At 33.4% G+C, this 20,533-nt stretch overlaps 1 protein-coding gene across 19 annotated transcripts in view; it reads left to right on the top strand.

The window, feature by feature from the left end:
• The window catches only part of TSGA10 (testis specific 10), an 80,073-nt gene that overhangs the window by 14,352 nt on the left and 45,188 nt on the right, over positions 1–20,533 (top strand). For 6 of the 19 annotated variants that reach the window (XR_012487979.1, XR_012487980.1, XM_074300380.1 and 3 more), the window contains exons 2-6: positions 3,174–3,293; positions 5,828–6,040; positions 12,091–12,153; positions 13,682–13,807; positions 14,496–14,648. Coding sequence is in view for 16 of the 19 variants with exons in the window: in XM_074300380.1 (XP_074156481.1) it covers positions 13,757–13,807; positions 14,496–14,648 (204 nt within the window). In the remaining 3 variants the exon portion in view is untranslated. Of the gene's footprint in view, positions 1–3,173; positions 3,316–5,827; positions 6,041–12,090; positions 12,154–13,681; positions 13,808–14,495; positions 14,649–20,533 lie in introns of those variants that run through there. The other 13 variants (XM_074300368.1, XM_074300365.1, XM_074300369.1 and 10 more) reach the window with 5 other exon arrangements.

Raw genomic sequence — 20,533 nt, 5'->3', positions numbered from 1 at the left:
TAAATTTTCTTAGGCCTAAAAAAATGTTTCTGAACTTTTGCTGGCTCTGCAACTCCAAAATTGGATTTGAGACATTATTTTAAAGTTCCCTAGAGGGTAGTGTTGAGATAAGTTGGGTTGCCTTTAGCCTGCCATTTTTATTTCCCTTCCTTCGCCTTCATCTGCATCTGTCCCCACAATTTTATTTTAACTGAGTCCTCATTGTTGCAAGACAAGTATTTGTTTCCTTCCTAATCAATTAGCTATCTTGTTTCTCTTGGTGTCTGTTCTAAGATTTCTTATTTATCTTTGAGTTACCCATGGTATCCTTTTTGCCTGTTCTCTTGATGAAATTTATTATTTTCTTCACTAAGAAAATTGAGACGATTTGCCTAGAACTTTCCCAGCATCTCCCTCCCCCCAACTTCTTCAAGTCATATTCATTCATCTTCCTAGCTATCTCCTTTATTCTGTCTTATGAGGTATAGGGGATGTTTGAAGAGGGCCACCTACTCTGGTGTGAAGGCTTGCTGCCCAGCCCTTTTCATGACTCTTCTTTCCCTCAGGATTCTAAAGGGGGGGGGGGGAGATGAGGGAGGGACACTTATTCGTTCCCATTGGTAGACTTTGATTATCATCTGCTTTGACTTTTAGAAAGGATGTCTACTAAGCAGGTATAGCAGCAATGGTTGTTACAGAAACATCTCCCTCTCTTCCCAAATTGAGGATGTACTTTGCCTTGCAAATGGAAGAGTGGGTTAAAATTTAGAGAGTGCATGTGGATAGAGGATAAGCTTTTTTATTACTGGAAGTACTTTTGTCTTTTCATGAAATCTTCCTGGAGTTACCTAATGTGCAGTTCTTTGAGTTGCTTTCTGAGAATCTGTGCCTGACAGAATTTTAAGTTTGGCATTCAAAGCCTTTCTTAAGTTACTTCTCCTTCCCTTAAATACTCACCGATCTACTGGCCTAAACTATATTGGGATAGTTCTGTCTGCTTCTTCATATTTTCACTCTGCACAGTTGCCTTCTGTTGACTAGGGATGCTCCCCACTCTGAAATATTAGGGCAGAAAGGAGACTGTCTCTGAGTTTAGGTCTTTTCCTCTGTCTGACTAGAGGTCCCCTTAGCACTTTAAGTTCTCTAGAATTTTCCATCCTTTTGTTTTCACTAAATTTGTTTTGTGTACTTATATTTTTAAAATTATTGGAAGAATTGCACATATTTAACCTATTTCAGATTATTTGCTGTCTTGGAGAAGGGGTTGGTAAGGGACAGGGAGAAAATATTTGGAACACAATATCTTTTAAAAATGAATGTTGAAAACTATCTGTACATGTATTTGGGAAAATAAAATATTGTTGAAGAAAAAAGATTTTATATATATATGTGTGTGTGTGTGTGTGTGTGTGTGTGTGTGTGTGTATGTATAATGTATGTATATCTTATTTTGAAATCTGGCAGTGTTTCACATCTGTTTCTTAGTTTTCCTGTCTTCCACCATGATTCAATTCCACCTCTTCTCTCTGTTTTTTGTAAGGGGCTGAAACTGAGCAAATGCACTTAGATAACCAAGCACCTAAAGCTAATTACCAATTGGACATATTAACATATGCTTGGAGAATGACCCTGCCCAACTATTCTGTGCTGGCTGGACAGAGAAGTGTGAGAGAGATCCGAGGGTGGAGTAAGACAAGTGGGATCAGTCTTTGGGAGGGAGAAAGGAGGTGTGGAGATTCCCATATCTAATCCCCTGATGGCTATCCCCAAAAGACCAAGAATAAAGACTTTTGCTTATCCCGACTCCGGCTGACTCTAAGGTATCCAGGGTACTAATGCAGTCATTACAGTTTTTTATTTATATCTAGTTATTTTCATGTTTGTCTCCTCCATTTCATTAGGATGCAAAATCTTTGAGGGCAGGGACCGTTTTTTGATTTTCTCTATAACCTTAACACTTAGCACAGTTACCTGAAAAGTAGTAAACAACAATTACTTCTAGACTGTTGATTGATCAACACATTTGATCCAGGTCTACAGGGAAAATTACTATTTTGAATGGTATTCATAAATTTTACAAATTAGGAAGGTTTGATAGCTTTTTTCTATATAGGTATTCCTCTGTTAAATTCTTTGATTCTTTCAAAATAATTTGGAAATCATTTTTATAAAGGTCAAACATTTGTTTTTGAATTTTTTTCTAAATATTATTTTTTCTTATTTTCTAAATTATTTTCTAAATATTATTAAAATTTAAAAAGAAAAGAAAATGTGATTTGGTCTGCATTCTTAGTCTATTATCTTTCTTTTTCAAAGTGGATAGCATGTTTCCTTACAAAGTTCTTTGGAAGTATGGTTGATTATGAGTCTTTCAAAGTTAATTATCTTTACATTATTATTGTTATTATTGTAGAATTTGTTATCTAGATTCTGCTTATTTCACTTTGCATCAATTCGTATAAATCTTTCCAGTTTAAAAAAAATCTATTTATATAACTTGTTTTGTTTCTCAATTTCTCAATTAATGGACAAGTTTCCAATTCTTTGCCACCATATATGTGTGTGTGTGTGTATGTATATATGTATATATATATATGTGTGTGTGTATATATGTATACATATGTGTGTATATATTTATTCTCTTCCCTCTTTCCCCCCCCCCCCCCCAAAGGGATCCCTTTCTTCTTAGTTCTCTTTCAGGTAATAACTTAATAGGATATTGCAGACTCAAAAGATATACTTAAAAACATAAAAGATATGTTAAAAAAAATTTTAGGGCATTGTTCTACTTTGTTTTCCAGAATGGTTGAACCAGTTCAAAATTCTACCAATAATACATTAAAATCCCTGTTTTCCCACAGCCCCTTCAGAATTTATTTTCCCTTTTTTTGTCAACCAATCTGACAACTGTGAGGTTATACCTCAAAGTTGCTTTAATTTGCATTTCTTTAATTATTAGTGATTTAGTGCTTTTTTTCATGTTATTATTGATACTTGTAGTTCTTCTGAAAATTGCCTGTTCATATTCTTTTTTTCCAGAAAAACTTGCTGCAAAGATTTGTCCCTCCCAGTTTCTTCTTTCTCTTCTAGTTTTAGCCTTGTTAGTTTTAATTGTGTAAAAACTTTTTAATTTTGTGACAAATCTTAAGGTAATTTTTACATGAAGATCTGTATTTTTTTAATCTTCTTGACAGGTTACCACCAAAGAACATGATTTTGGCCTAGGGGCTCCAGTAAATAAAGCTGAGAAATATCATAATACTCCCCAAGAAGTGAGGAACCAAGAGAGACTCATCTATATGCTAAATTTACAGGTTATAACAATTAAATAAACATGTATGTCACTTTCTTGCAATAATATGTGTTAATATATAGCAAATAAGGCTAAAAAGAAAAATTTCTAAGTCCTTAAAGGCCAGAAAGTTTAGCCTTAAATGCATATTTGTTATTGACAGTTTAGTGTCAAGAAGTAAACTATTAGTATTGTTTACTGCATTTATGTCTTGCTATTAAGTTATAACAAAATTTTCTTCTAATTATTTCATATACAAATGACCAATTCTCAGAACTGAAATTTTTTTGTGGGAAATAGGAATTAGTGTAGTCTAGAAGAAAAGTGAGTGGATTATGATTCAATAGAATTACATTTTAATATTATGAATAGTCAAATTTATTTTGTGACAATCATGTGCTTAATTTTTCCATTTAAATTTTATCAAGGATATTATTTTAATTATATGATGGGATGCAACAGAACATATGAGGTTAAGTAATTTTAAAATTTCCATTTGACATATTGAGGTCATTGTGTTTGCTTATGAGGATTTAGGGTTAACCCATAGGTCCATTGTAAGGATTTTCCTAGGTTATTGGGTGGAATCTATTAGAATCATCATAGCCCTGAAAGTATTCTAAGACCGTAATTCACAGTTATCTCTAACATAAGATTTTTAATTATATATTTAAATACTTCAATGGACTGGTAGTCTCATTGATGAAGATATTATCTTTATTAGGATAATTTTAAGCTACCTATATCTTTTTATCCTATAATGACCTTTTTTTTTGGGGGGGGGGGCTGAGGCAGTTAGGGTTAAGTGATTTGCCAGGGGTCACACAGCTAGGAAGTGTTAAGTGTCTGAGATCAAACTTGAACTCAGGTCCTCCTGATTTCTGGGCTGCTACTTTATCCACTGCGTCACCTAGCTGCCCCCAAGAGCTCATCTTTAATCTAATTATTGCTTTTATAATTTTTAATCATGAATATTGGTTGAGAAGGAAAATTACATGGTCTAAGGGCATCTGAAGCCCACAATTTCTCTTCATTAAAAAATGCTGCCTTTTTTTCATTGTTTTGTTGGAATAAAAATCTTAACTTCCTATTTTAAAAAATCATATAAAGTTTCTATTGATTAAAAATAGCTTTTTATCCACCATCAAATAGAAAATCTCTGATACTTGTTTATTAGTAAATGTTGAAAAGTGATTTGTATAGTTAAAAGCTTGATTTTTAAAATAGGCTATTTAACTTTATTTAACTGCTCTTTAGCAGTTTAATATGATTAAAGAAAAAACAGTGCAGATATTATAGGTATGTAGGTTAAACAATCATTTTTAAGAAATTATTATGGGTTTCTATGTTTTTGGAGTTTTTTCTATTTGGTTTTTTGGGGGCTGGGATTGGGAAGGGGAAATGAAGGAGAATGAAGCTGAAGCTAAATAACTAGGGATGCTATAATGTTTATAAAATTCTTGAATGCATGACCATATTTTATTGTTTTAGTATTTCATTACAGGGGCATAGCATATATCTTGCAAATAATAGTCTTTTATTTGTAGAATGAATTCAAAAGAGTATTAATTCAATAATTCAATTTCTCCCAATCCTCTCCTACACTGTTCTTTAGCCTAATAGATTGAAGACATTTGGACAGTTATAGAGATGGAAGTAATCTGTTTTTTTTAAGCCAGGTATCATCATTCCCTGGGGAATGATAGATTGTAGCAGGATGAGATTAGATGCCTTTCACAACACTTAGCAAGGAGCCTTACACAGTGAGCCCAGTGAGTGTATGCTTTTATTGAAAATGCTGCAGGTGAGAGGGCAGGTAGATGGTACATTGGGATAGAGCACTGGCTCTGGCATCAGGAGGACCTCAAGTCTGGCCTCTTAAAACTTAAAACTTCCCACCTGGAGGCAGTTAGGTGGCACAGTGGATAGAGCATCAGCCTTGAAGTCAGGAGGACCTGAGTTCAAATTTGGCCTCAGACACTTAACACTACACTTCCTGACTGTGTGACCCTGGGCAAGTCACTTAACCCCAATTGCCCAGGGTGGGGGGCCAGGGGCAACTTCCACTTGTGTGATCCTGAGCAAGTCATTTAACTTCAGTTGCTTCACCCCCCCCCAAAAAAAAAAAAAAAAAAAGACAAGGAACAGTTGGTGGCATATTATAATTCTAGAAAATACCTTAGAGATCAGAGAATCCAACTCAGGCCCAGTGTAGTTAACTGATGTGCCCAGGGGTACAGAGTTATCAGAGCACAGTCAGACTGGAACCTAGTCTTTCTGAATTCACTCTTCCTCCCATTCTTTTTTTTACCTCACATTAAAATTATCCCTGCAAATGGTAATGGCATTTCATATGTTATCCCTTTAGCCAAGAAAAATTTACTATTCAAGTAATAAGGAAATAATTTTTGAGTTGTGACTTCGTTGCTACCAAAATGCAAAATGAATGAAGTTGTTTTTATTGCATACTTCTCTGATTATAAAACATCAGTTGATGCTATGAAAAAATATCTAACTGTAGAAACTTTCTGATTCTTTTCTTCCTAATTCTGATAGATTGAAGATCTCAAGCAGACAAATCATGACTTGGAAGAACATGTTAGGAAATCTTTGGAACTCAGAAAGGTGTTGACCAGTTAGATAGATGGTTTAACCAGCCAGAATGTGCAGCTTTGTAAAGAATTGATTAAACTAGACCAACTAACAGCACCTGGAAAAAGAGAGAATTGTTGTTGGATACAACACACAGGGACTTTTAAATACTCAAAGGTACTAATAGATGTATAACTCACCAAAACTGAATTTTATAAACATAGGTAATTGCTACTTAGAATGCAAGAATGAAATCATACATCAACAAGCATTTATTATTTATTAAGTCTCTATTATGTGGTGGGTACCATGCCTCTTGAGAAGCTTATATTCTTGTAGAAGAAATTAACATGTGTATACACACATACACTCATTTTTGTATATGTGAATATATATACCTTTGTGTTTATGTATGTACATAAATATATATAAGTATGCATGCATGTTTATTGGGTGATAGACACTAGCAGGTAGGAGAATCAAGAAGAGCATTATGTAGGAAGTGGCTTTTGAGCTTTATAGAATTTGGAGTTTCTCAGAGCTGTAGATAAAGAAGGGAATGTTTATTCAAGAATGGGGCATGGGCTGGGTGCAAAGGCAGAAAGGTAGACAGGAGTTAGAGTATGAAATAGCAGCTAATTTGGCTGGATTAAAGAGAGCATAAAGAGGAGTAGTGTTAATCATAGCCAAAAATAAATAAATAAATAAAATGGGATGGAGACAGGTTATGAAACATTTTAAATGACAATTTGCATTGGATTTTAGAGGCAATAGGGAACCACAGGAGTGTCAGTAGTTGAGGTGAGATGGTCAGGCCTGTGCTTTAGGAGTGTGATGCAAGTAGCTTGGTGAAAGATTAGAGAATGGAGAGACTTGAATGAGAGGATATTAAGGGGTCCCCCGAACTTGGCTTTTTAGTTGTCATATTTCTCAGAGACACTGGACCCAGAGCATGCAGGAAGCTATGAATGTGTCAAGAATAAAGGTCCCGCAGTGACATAGTTTGCTGTTTGCATCCCAGAATTGACTTCCTATGTGTCCTTGGGAATCAAGATATGTGCCAGACAGCCTAGACTAGGCTTGTGCATCTGGGGACCTTGTAGATAAGGAGACCATTATATCTACATGATCTAACAGTTCTCAGAAAGAAGAATGTGATAATTGTTGTCATCTTGCTTCTCTTTGGGAGAGATACTTTCTTCCTATCATGCAATGCCTCTCTGAAGATTCTGGCATCCTTTTTTTTTTTTTTTTTTTTTTTTGTCCTTCTATTATAAATTTGCAAACTTTTGTATGGATTGTGAAATTTGTCAGTTCCTAATGCATGTATGATAATTTCTTTTATAATAAATGTAGTTTTCACATAAGTTTCTGTGAAGTTGTGATTGCCTGTTAACAAAGGCTATCATTATCACTTTTTATAACTTCAAATTGGCATCATGTTTAAATTTTAATTTTAAAAGCTAAATGTTGTTTTTAAGTCATATTTTTATTCCTTGGTCCCACTTTGTATGAACTGCATCTGTTAAAAATTCAAATGTATTTTTAAAACAAAATTCTGGTATCATTTATTAATGATCATTAATTAATAGCCTATAATAAAAAAGATATAAACATTAAAAAAGTAGAAAACAAGGGATAAAGTATAACTAGTATAACTTCCCTTGCTGTTATGAATCTCTCTTTTAGTTGATTATATCTATGAAAAAAAAACTGCCTGAGGTTGTTAATAAAGATATTATTTGTTATAGCATCCACACTATACAGCATTTTAACAAAGTAGTGAAATCAATAAATGACCTGAGGACAAAATCAATTTAAAAGATAGTTGCTAGTTTTTTGTTAGGGTTTTTTGGAGGCATGTTGTTATATCAGACAGTTGATAGATTTCAATAAAACATCACTGATTTAGATTATGTGAAGTATAAAATAGTCTGAATGATAGAAAAAGAATTTGAGTTACAGGATATCAAAAGAAAATAATAGTACTTTAAGATATATATATATATATATATGATCAAACTAGGTTAGAAGAATTAGAATTCTAGAGGATTTATTTTAATGAAGACCTAAGAATTATTTGTATTTAGTTTATCAGTTGTTTATATGAGACATTTTCTAAAGTGTTAAAGGTACTAAAAGGAGTTTTAACAGTTTAAACATCATTCTCACAAGATTATTTTTTTGAAGCTATTCATTTTCATAGATAATATAAATAGTAAATTTCAGTATAGCTTATCTTAATTGAGAAGTTTTCATTAAGCACCTAATTATATGCCAGATACAAAAAGAGGAAAAAGTCACAACCCTTAAAAAGTTTTCATTCTAATGGGGGAGACAGTATGCATACTTATACATCTTTAAAGTAGATACAATATACTTTACCCACTAGAAGCTGGATATAAAGGATGTCATGCAAAAGATGTCAATTGAGCTGACTTTTGAAGGAAGCCAAGAGTTTTAAGAGATGAATGTGAAGAGGCACATTTAGGAACATGTATCAACTAGTGCAGAGGTCCACAAATAGGAGAAAGAATAGCAAGAAAGCCAGTTTACCTGAATTGGAGAAAGGGAATAATGGCTATAGTAAACTTGGAAAGGTAAGATGAGGCCTGAAGATTTTTAAATGCCAAATAGATAAGTTTATATTTGATTTAGAAGAGGGACAAATTAAAGTGAGGTGGAGGTTGGAGGTAGGATGAGGTGACATGGTCAGAATTATAATTAAAAAATTTTTTTTAGTAGCTAATGATAAGGAGAGACCAGTTACAAAGTTGTGTATTTTGGATAAGAGATGATGAGGGCTAAGTGAATGGCTATAAGAGGAAATATTTGAAAGGTATTGTGGAGACAAACTAATATATGGGATGAGTAAGCAGTTGAAGATACTAGACTATAGACCTAGTCAACCAGAAAGACAGTGGTTCATTTGACAGAAGTGAGGAAGTTCAGAAAGCTAGGTTTGGAGGAAAAGACAAATACTTTTGTTCTGGTTATATTGAGTTTGAAATGTCTGTAGGACATCTAGTTGAAAGTGGTAATAGGTAAGTTGGTGATACAGGCTTGAGCTCAATTCATCACAAATAAATTGAGTTATGCTCAAATAAGATTTTACAGTATAAACTCTGTAATTATTCAGTCTTTATGAACATCTGCAACAAACTGAAATGTGATATAGCATCAGGAAGAGAGACTACTTTAGTAGGCAGTATTCCAAAGGATGGTGTGTCCTAGTCAGAAGAAAGTTGTCAAATGTTTGAAAGGATGTGATGGAACAGTGTTAGAATGGAAAAATATGTTTTAGAAGGAATAACTACCCTGCTACAGGTTTTGAAAGTGGGAATGCCAGACATACAAAATGGCATTACAGTGTAATGGTTTCCTTTTCTATTTGAGCTTGACAGTACTGGCCCACAGTAAATAGTAGGAATGCTAATAAGAGCAAGAGAATAGCTCAAATAACTTTAGGATCCAATGAGAAAAGTACTTTTTGTTTAAAAGAGTGACATTAGTGAAATCATTGTTTGTCCCAAGAAATGTACCCCAGAAAGAAATGTTTTACTAGATACGAAACTTGGAGTACCTGTACTGAATTTTGCAATGTCAAGATTCAAAGAACTAGGTTATATATTACAGGCTTTTTATATTTTAACTTTATTGCTACCAGGTAGACCACAGGTGTGAACTCTTGAAATCCTATGGGTCAGGATTTTAGTGTAAGAATTTCTCAAATGAAAGAGGCTATCTTGAGCTAAAAGAAAGCAAGCTGGGTAGGGTTTGAAGCGCTTTGGGATTCATATTCACGATGAATGGAGAGAATATTTGGCTTTAAGATATCTCACTTTGAGATAAAAATGTCACAGTGTGAGATTTATTGAAAAGAATGAGTTTTATTTCTTCATTATACCATTTTTAATGGAAAAAACATTTCCTCCTTTGCTTGCTTTTTTCTTTAACTCTTTGTATTTTTCTGTTTTACCTTCAGTTTGAGGTGCTTTGAATTTGTTTCCCATTCTTCATTTTTGGACTTTTTAGACTTTAACTTAGTTATTTGAAATAGGGCATATTTTGTTTTGGCCTTGGTATGTTTTTTATTTATGAGGATGGGGGGGATAAGTTTTAAGTTTTATGTGTTGATTTTGAACTATTTTTCTTCTCATCAGTGTTTTTATTGTTATGGGCTTTACCATTCCCCTTTCCTTTCTGGGCAATCATATTTATCAGCAAATAATTTTATTTGTTTTAAAGTAGTAAGTATTTAAATAGTGAGCTTCTTATATATATATATAGTATAGATATATATATATATATATGTGTATGTATATATATATATATACATATATATATATATATACACATATATATATATATATATCTATATCTATATATATATAGATAGATAGATAGATATATATATATAGTATTTTTGCTGCTCAAGTGGTGCTCTGGTACTTCATCGTAGCATGGAACTGACACTAATTTCCTGAAGGTAAAAGGAATAGGGTAGATTAACAATTAACTACCAAGTTGAAAAGCTATGAGTTGGGTCTAGCAACAGACTCCATCTGTCAGATATCTGAACACCAGCCTACTTATTCAGAAAGGTTCATAACAGAAGTTTAGAAAGTTCAAATGATAAACATATTTAGCTGCTGCAGCTCATGAAGACTAAAGCATAGTGGGGTTGTGAGCTGATCTGTATATGTATGTTGCTGAAGGGAGTAGTCATTTAAGTGAAATCACAAATCTTAAAAAAAAAAAATTCTTTATTCAATATACTAGACATTGATTCTTTGGGCCACTGTCATTTCTGTTGTGTGCCTTTAGCCTAGAATCATTTCATCCAAATTTTACCAAAATTATATCTCTAGAATTTATTGCCCTTGTCATTCATAAACCTAAATTTATCTTTTAAACTTTTCCTAGTGGAGATCACTAGACTGAGGAGTAGATCAGTTAAACACAACAAACACTTATTAAGTGCCTAGTGGAGTTATGGGACTATACTAAGATGCCAGGAAAACAAAACAAGAATGGAACAATTCCTGCCCTCAAAGTGTGTGCTATATACTTAGGGGAATACAACATATACATATATACATGGTAAATTAAAGATAATTTAGGAAAGGAAAGAAAACCTTAACGTGGGGAATCTGATATTTTTGAGGAGGTTATGATTGAAAAGAAATAAGGATTCTCAGGTGGTTTATGTAAATGTTTGGAAGCAGGAAGTAGAATGTCAATTTCAAGGTTCAGCTAATAATTCAGTTTGGGGAGGATATAGAATATATATATATACACACACACACACACACACATATGTGTGTGTGTGTGTATGAATATGAAAATAACATAAGATAAGGTTAGAAAAATAGCCATATTTTAGAGAATCCCATATTTTAACCCTAAGGACAATATTTGAAGAAAGCCACTTTTAAAGTAGACAAGCTTATTAGACATTTTATTTTTAAAGAAGGGGAATTTTACAAGTTAAAACTTATTAGAATTCTTTTATTCTGAACAAATTTTTAAAAATCAAGTACCTTTTCTTTGGAAGTTCAGATGGGTGATATAAAGATAAATAAGAAATACTCTCTGCTATCCAAGAGTTTAGATGCTGGTAGGAGGAATAACCCATGCCCATAAATATCTGTAATGAAATCTATCATACATTTTTTTTTTTTTTTTTTTTTGCTGAGGCAATTGGGGTTAAGTGATTTGCCCAGGGTCACACAGCTAAGAAATGTTAAGTGTCTGAGATCAAATTTGAACTCAGGTCCTCCTAACTTCAGGGCTGGTGCTCTATCTCCTGTGCCTCCTAGTTGCCCCCTCTCATATTCTATACATGGTATAAACATAATGAAATGAATGTTGAAAATGAGAAATTAATCTCATCTGTTGTCAGTAAAGCCATCCAAGAAGTCTTTCCCTTTTCTTCTTTAGAGATGAGATTTGTATAATTTGCTTGTGAAAATATTACCAGTTTTGAATTATTATATCATAGAAATATCTATACCTGAAAGCAAAATAACCAAAAAGACCTGATTTTTTTATGTTTCAATTCAAATGCTTTTGAATTCCACAGTTTTGCTAAATAGATTTCATTGTCAAATGCTGTTTTTCCAGTTTAACAAGCATAAAAACTACTCTTAGCTTGAAGATCAGGAATATAGATTTTAGATATTAATTATATGCTTACACTTGTTATTTTTTGGTTTGTTTTTCAGACTGAATTAGATGCCAGCAAAATAATATTGTAGTACTAGAAGATAAAATAAAGTCTTAGATCTGTAAGTATGTATCTTAATATAGTTTTAAATACTTAAAATACATTCTAATTATTTTAAGCCATTACTTTTTGTGGAATTTTTAAGAATACAGAAGAAAGAATATTTACCATATAGCCCATTTGATCTTTTATCTCAGTGGTTAGATCCTCATGCCAGATAAAATTTCAAATGAATAGAAAGCTGCCTCTTTTGACCACCATTAGCTTTCCAGTATTACAAATGGAACTTGATAGAAAAAGATTGCTTGCCTGCACCTTAAGATCAAAAATAATCTATGAGTTGGTGAGTTTAAGAAGCATTATCATACTATTTGGGTTTTAACCATTATTTTTATTTTTATTTTTTTAATTTTTTTTTCACAGTATATATGAATGAGTAATTTTTTTATAATATTATCCCTTGTATTCATTTTTCCAAATTATCCCCTCCCTCCCTCTATTCCCTCCCCTTGATGACAGACAATCCCATACATTTTACATATGTTACAATATAACCTAGATATAATATATGTGTGTAAATACCATTTTCTTATTGCACATTAAGTATTAGATTCCGAAGGTATAAGTAACCTGGGTAGATAGACAGTAATGCTAACAATTTACATTCACTTCCCAGTGTTCCTTCTCTGGGTGTAGTTGTTTCTGTCCATTCAACCATTATTTTTAATGACAGTGTTTTCAAAATTTGTATTTGTCTTTTTATAACGCTCTTAATGTTGAGTGGATTTTTTTTTTAAAGCTAGCAGTATTAAGTTAGTTGATTCTTCATTGAAATAGTTTAAATTCTTCTTATCCATAGAAAGATATTACATCAGTAATTATCTTAGATGAATCCTTTTTTTAAAGCTTTATAAAAGAGCACAAAACACTTTATCTAAAACAACTTGTTTTGCTGTTATTCATATCCACAAATATTTCATTTTAAAAAATAATTTGTATAAAGAATATATTCAGATAAATTTTAAAAGATGGGAGTTCATAGGACTGAAACTCCTAACACTCAGAACTAAGCCAGCATATAAACATTTAGCCATATTAAGTGATAAGCTAGCAGCAAGCAGTGCTACTAAAATAAGTAACATGCATTTCCATGGCTAGTTCTAAACCTATTGAAATTAAGAAGACCTTTCTAATCAATATAAATCTTTTACCCGTCTTTTCTTAAAAATTAAATGAATTCACAGGGGGAAAAGCAATAAATTAAAAGAAAAGGTAGAATTATACAAAGAACCTTTTTAAATTCCAGAAATTAATTAGATTTAGTTTGGCTCTTGGGTCAGGGGAGAAATACTGGGGATAATTATGATGATGTAAGAAGCAAAAGATGTTAATAAAAACTTACTTTAAACAGAAATTAATTGGAAATTACATAATTTTAAACTTTCATTTATAATAAGATTTAATTTTAGTGATTGAGTGATTGTCAATTTTCATCCTTTTAAAAAAATACTGGTTTCATTTGGCTTGTAATAAAGTACTTGGCAAAATACTTGTAGGCTGAAAAAAGTGTTAAATTAAATCTTTTTTAGATTTGATTCCTTTGTCAAGCAAGACTTTAGGAGCAGACAAATCATCATAAGAGTGAAGCGGCAAATTTGGGAAAGATGATTCGAAGTAGATCTAAAAGTCCTCGACGCACTTCTCCACCTCCTAGGGTATGTATGGTATCTTGTGATATATTAAATTATAGTGCAAATAAAATAATCTTTGACCTTTCATTTTTGATTTAGCAGTAAGTACTTGGTGGATGATTCATAGAGCTACCCTTGACTGGAGTAAAGACAAAAGAGCAGATGTATCAGGCTTTGTGAAAGTAAGCAAACTGGTTGGACAAAAATCAGTCAGATGAATGAGAACAATTTCAAAAAATAAATTTTTTTCAAAATATTTTATTTTGTATGGGAGCTATTAATTTCACTTGCTTATTAAATACTAGTGTATATATTTAGATTGAGGTTACATACTCCCATCATTGTTAGTGGAAGGAGTATTGAATTTATAATTAGGAATATCCTGGCTTCAGTTCCCTCTTCAGACACTTAACAAACAGCTGTGTTTTTTCCTGATTAAGTTACTCCAGTTCTCAGACCCCATTTCCTCAATGATTTCCTAATGGTAATAATTGAATTGTCTATTTGACAGAGCGTTGGGAGGAAAGTATTTTGTAAACTGCAAAAGTTGTTTAAAAGCTTGTTTGTGAAAAAAGAAAAGTAGAGCCAGCAAAGGCAGTATAGTTTTTCCATTAGAGAGGAGACTATGAATATTTGAAGGTACAGTAAGGAGAGATAGAGTTGTTTCAAAACTCGTGTGTCAAGATTTATAATATGTTTCTAATGATTTTAGGGAGCAAATTGTGATTCAGAGCTTATGAAGACAAGAGATCGTGAGGAACTTAGGTGTATGTTGGAAAAATACGAACGTCATTTGGCTGAAATTCAGGGTAACGTGAAGGTTCTCACATCCGAAAGAGACAAGACTTTTCTTCTTTATGAACAGGTAATTTTATTTAGTGAGCAAAAGATCTGAGTAGTAATTTATCCAGCTGTAAAAGATATCTTTTTTTAACTTCTAGCTTTCTTAAGCCATTAAACTAATGAGAGACTGCAAATGTTCTTTTTTTTAAATTTTTTTTTTTTTTTAAGTTTTGTTATTTGGGGTAGATGGTGTTTTTCATATAGATGAGAATATCATTTTAGTAAAAGTTAGTGGGTACTTTAAAATGATGGGCCTGGGTCAACAAAGTGTGGAAAACTCAGGTTTCTTGAAATAGTAAAGTACTGAAACAACTTTTGAGACAAATAATTACTTTGTAAAATCCCATATTGTTGCTTAGTAGGCTTATTCCTTTAAGATACAGCTTAACCTCTTTTGCATGAAATCTTTTCTGACCCTCCCAACTATACTAGTATCTTTCCTTTCAGAAATATTTAGTTACTTTTTGTGTGTGAATGTATACAAGCCTATATATATGTTATATGTATTTTTAATATACTTGTTTCTCTATTAGAGTATAAGCTCAGTACAGGCAAAAATCATTCTATTTTTTGATACCTTTATCTGCAGCATATACTACAATGCTAGCACATATCAGGTGCTCAGTAAACACTTGATTAGTTGAACAAGGGCTCATAAGAATGCATTTGCCAAAATCTCAAAAGATCTGAGTTAAAAGGGCTTTCAATAAGCGGAAAGAGGCAAAAACTATACATAAATCCACTAACACACTTTATTGATAACCTGAAGAGTGACTATAATTTAGGAAGAAGAGAGCTTTGAGACACAACATTTTCACTAGAAACAAAATTCAAGAAAGCAGATAATGAAACAAATAGTTTCAGAAATCTGTGTGCATATATGGCCAATAAGCAAGATGAATGCTTCAGATCTTAACATCAAAAGGAACATTTCACCTATTAGGTCTAGCAAAGCTTATTTGGATAAGAGCCATGACAGAATTAGATTTTAAGGTGGAACAATATTGTATATTTAGACAATTTATGTAAAGAAAGCTGGTAATCAGAGGGAAGAAACATAGTAGGGAGCATTTGCATGCAAATTAGTGAAAATAGAGAAATGGCAAATCATCAAAGTCTTCTGGACATTACCTGGACAGGAAAAGGAAATACATGAAAAGTTTTAGGAAAAGATAAAAAATTTGGCATGATATAGTCATGATGGAAACATAGATAACTTACTTGGAGTTTTACTTAATCTGTCTATGCCAAAAGCAGAACAGAATATGCTTTTAGATGTACCTTTATTACAGTTTTATTCTTCCCACAAAGAGAAATATAATTCTGGGTGAGATTCTCACTTACTTACTGATGAAACTTTAGAGGAGAGTGATTGTCTTAGAATTCTTACTGGAGGAAAAGGAAAGCTGGGAATAGCTGGGAGTGCATTGTGGATTTTGGAAGAGCAGTTTTTTAGATATTAGGTTCTTACTAAGTGCTAAGTCAGTACTTAACAATTCTCTAGTTTGGCCTTTACTGGGAGTTTAACCCCTGTGAACTCCTGGGGAGGAGCTTGCATGCTTAGGAGGAGCAAGTTCATTGGTTGAAGTAATTTTTCCCAGAAGCCCTTGCGTTATCCCACGCCCATTCTCGGGAGGATAAATGAGGGCACTCAAGAGATAGAGAGTCTTATCTGGGCCAGACTTGAGGTGGCTCTCTGGAGGAAGAAGTCTCTCCTCTAGACCAGAGAGCGATTGGCAGTTTCTGGAGACGACAGCACGTTACATTTAGACTTCTCTAATCATTCAGAAAAATTATTGAGAGCTTCTGGTAGACAAAAATTCTTCAAAAAAAGCTTGGTTCTGTAATGGTAATGGTGAGCAAAATTCTGAAGACAGAAATGGAAACAGTGGTGGGAGGGGAAACATTTAGGGCGGAAAATACTGGATTTGGAGTCAGGAAGACATGAATTCAAATCCTCCTTAAACCCTTGACAGCTGTGTAACTGTGGGCAAGCCTCTTAGCCTTTCTAAGACTCAGTTTCTGCATTTGTAAAATAAGGGACTACAAATCTTCTGGTACCTTCTAGATCTAAATTTATGAACTTTTTTTTTCTTTTTTTTCTGAGGCTGGGGTTAAGTGACTTGCCCAGGGTCACACAGCTAGGAAGTATTAAGTGTCTGAGACCAGATTTGAACTCGGGTCCCTCCTGAATTCAGGGCTGGTGCTCTATCCACAGTGCCACCTAGCTGCCCCCGAAATTTATGAACTTTTGAGAAAGTTAAAAAAAAATAAGAAAAAAAAAGACTGATGTGAAATATGACACTCCCCAGATTTTAAAAAGACATACCCAGAAAATAGAAGCAAAGAAAGAAGAATGTGAATTTTTTTTTTTTTTTTTTTTTTAAATTCCCTTTCCTCATAAAAGTGCTAATTCCCCTAAGAATTAAGCTGAAATTGGTGAGGAAATGTACGAATAAATAAGTTTAGGTTTCTTTTGCAATATTGAATAAGGTATCAAAGCAGGAATATGTTCATTGCTTAGGAGGGATAGGCTTATGAGACTAATGAAAAAGAGAATTCACAGTTTATAGTTGTAAGAAATCTCAGTAAGTCTTGGCCATGTCCTTGGAGTACTTTCTGTGATTGTAAGGAATCAATGAATGTCAGTCAGTCCTTTTGTATAATTTTATGCTGAGAACAGAAGAAAGTGTTTGCAATTATTTAATAAGACACTGGAGACCACTTTTCCTTGTGCTTGATTTAAGCCTTTGAGCCTTGGTGTATTTCACCCCACAAACCTGGCCAGTTTCCTGAGTGAAACCAGTCGGTTTAAAGGAATGAATGAACTACTTCTCCTGGTAGAAGCCCTCATATCTGGGAAGCTGTTCTGCTAGGGTCATATATGACATAATAAACTTGACATAGTGTCTACTTTGTTCTCAGCCTATATAAACCCCATAATGGGGTAGACACTTTGGACCTTTACCCAAACCATGATGGTGAGAAAGGCATGGCTAGAAAGCAGATTGTCTAAAAAAAACACACCATGAATATTTTAGTGAACTATTATAGAATTAATCTAAGTTTAGAATTCTCATTCAATAGGCATTGACTTAAAGGTCAGTACTTGTACTCAGTATAAGTTTATTACTTCTCAGATTCTTGATTCAAACAAGACATAAAAGAAAAAGGAAAATTGTAATAGAGAAATAATACACAACTTAATGTCATTATCACAGTAATAACAAAGACAGATAAAAATGTAACATGCCACTAATTCAGGAAACATCAACTCCTGCCTTTTCAGTCTGGGGAAAGAGGGAAAAAATTCCAGGCAAGGCCATCCCCCCTTTTGGGTAAAGGTCCAAAGTGTCTACCCCATTATGGGGTTTATATAGGCTAAGAACAAAGTAGACACTATGTCAAGTTTATTATGTCATATATGACCCTCTAGCAGAACAGCTTCCCAGATATGAGGGCTTCTACCAGGAGAAGTAGTTCATTCATTCCTTTAAACCGACTGGTTTCACTCAGGAAACTGGCCAGGTTTGTGGGGTGAAATACACCAAGGCTCAAAGGCTTAAATCAAGCACAAGGAAAAGTGGTCTCCAGTGTCTTATTAAATAATTGCAAACACTTTCTTCTGTTCTCAGTACAAAATTATACAAAAGGACTGACTGACATTCATTGATTCCTTACAATCACAGAAAGTACTCCAAGGACATGGCCAAGACTTACTGAGATTTCTTACAACTATAAACTCAATATGTGTCAAAAGTGTATTACTTTTGGAACATGAATTCAGTCTTATGCTACATTGAGAGATATCTAGGAAAAGGGAAATAGTCTCAGTGAATTTTGTCCTGTTCATATGATATCTAGTATGTTTTAAAACTTTAGTTCCACACATTTTAGGAAGTACTTTAATAAACTAGAGATGGTGGCTTACCATGATGAGGCTCATTCCATGTGAGAAATGATTGGCATCTATCCAAGATGACTGCCCAAGAGGAGGCAAGTAGATTAGCTTGCCCATACCTAATCAAGAAATCCAATAGTAAATTGCTTCTTCTACTACAAACCACACAAAAAGTCAGCCACCCATTGGGAATAAGAAAAAAAGGCTGCCAGCCCAAGCCAAGTCAGGAATAGGCACATAAACTAGTAGTGTAACTAGATTCCAGCCAAAGGAATATATATGTTACCAGAAGGGCTCTGTCTTCAGATGCAGCAACAGCAGAATACGCTCTTGAAAAAGCTCCAGGATGATCAAAAGGTCTTAGGTAGAGACCTGGGAAACCACCAGAAGTCAAAGTGAGTAGGGCAGGTATGATAATGCTCAAACTGAGTCACCTCAGTACTCCTAAGATCCCCAGTGTATTGGAACTCAAAGATTCAGAGTGGTATAGGTGGGGAAAGGAATAGCAAGGGGGACAGGGACAGGGATTAATAATGCCTGCATCTGAGAGAAATCAGTGCAGTAACCCATATAACTAATGGTAAGACTAAGAGAAACTCTTACCTCACCAAAAAAAAGAAATGCATTAGAAAACTTGGCCTTAACACAAAGCCCCAAAAGAGCTAAGGCAAGAGAGATGAATAAAACTTAAGGTAGCTTTGACTTGGTATTAAAAAATTATTGTAGATCGAGAGATGCCCCAAAAACAACTTAGAAAGAAAAAATAATGATCTCTAACAACTATAAAAAGACTTAAAAAAAACCTCATTTCCTATAAAAAATTTTATGAGTACTTAAAAAAAATGAAAAAATTTTTAAAAAATGAAATAAAAGTTCTGAAGTGAAAAAATTGTTAGAAGAATTAAATCTCTTAAAACAGAAAATGGTAAACATTATCTGAATTAGATATCTAAATTAGAATAGACCAAAGAGAAATCAATGACAATGATGAATGGCAGCCATGGGATACAGGTAGATGGAGCCCTGGCCTTAGAGTTAGAAAGATCTGAGTGAGCTATCTGTTTCATTTCTGTTTCAGTTTCTTCAGTGTTGTCAGGAGCATCAAATGAGAGATTATTAGTAAATCACTGAACACAGGGCATGACACATAGTAGGCATTTAAAAAGTGTTTATCCCTTCCATTTTCTGTTACCTGCCCTTTCATATTACAGCAAGATGCATTAGGACAATCAAATTATTGGAAAAATAGAAGGAAATATGTCTGCTTCTAAGAAACAATCAATATAGAAAACAGATCAGAGAAATTATTTTAACTACTTAAAAACCATTTAAAAAAAGCCTTGAAATTATTTCAAGAGCTTATAAACATATCTATATAAGTTTTAGCTAACATTTCTAACATTACTGTGCCAGGCACTGTGCTAAGTACTTTACAGTTATTGTCTCTTTTGATTGTCAACAATAATCCTGGGAAGCAGGTGCTATTTTATTCCCATTTTACAGTTCCCATATTACATTTTACAAGACAAATAGAAGTCAAATGATTGACCTGGTTGGATCACATTGCTAGTAAGTATTGAGGGCATATTTGAACTCGAATTTTCCTGACTCTACATTCAATGCTCTATTCACTGTGCCACTAGTTGCCTCATTTGATTTATTAGAATCAAAAGGCAAAGTGAAGATAAAAAGAAGCTACTTATTACTTCCTAAAAGAAACTTCAAAAAGAAGTTCCAAGAAGATCTTTACCAAAAGTTAGACTACTTCAAAGAAAAAATACTGCAGAAAGAAGGAGATCATATACCAAGTAAGTCAGGAAACCAAACATCTTGGCAACTTATACTACAATGTGGGGAGAGCTTGGAATCTAGTATTCCAGTAGGCAAAATATTTAGGTTGATGACCAAGAATAATTTACCTTGAAAAACTGAGTTTAATCTTTCAAGGGGAAAAGATGAACCTTTAATGAACTGGAAATATTTCCAGTATTTTTGACTAGATCTGA

This window comes from Sminthopsis crassicaudata, chromosome 3 (genome assembly GCF_048593235.1).
Source record: "Sminthopsis crassicaudata isolate SCR6 chromosome 3, ASM4859323v1, whole genome shotgun sequence".
Classification (NCBI taxonomy): Eukaryota; Metazoa; Chordata; class Mammalia; order Dasyuromorphia; family Dasyuridae; genus Sminthopsis; species Sminthopsis crassicaudata.
Note: the sequence above shows the minus strand (reverse complement) of the source record. Positions and strands in the feature narration are given on the sequence as shown.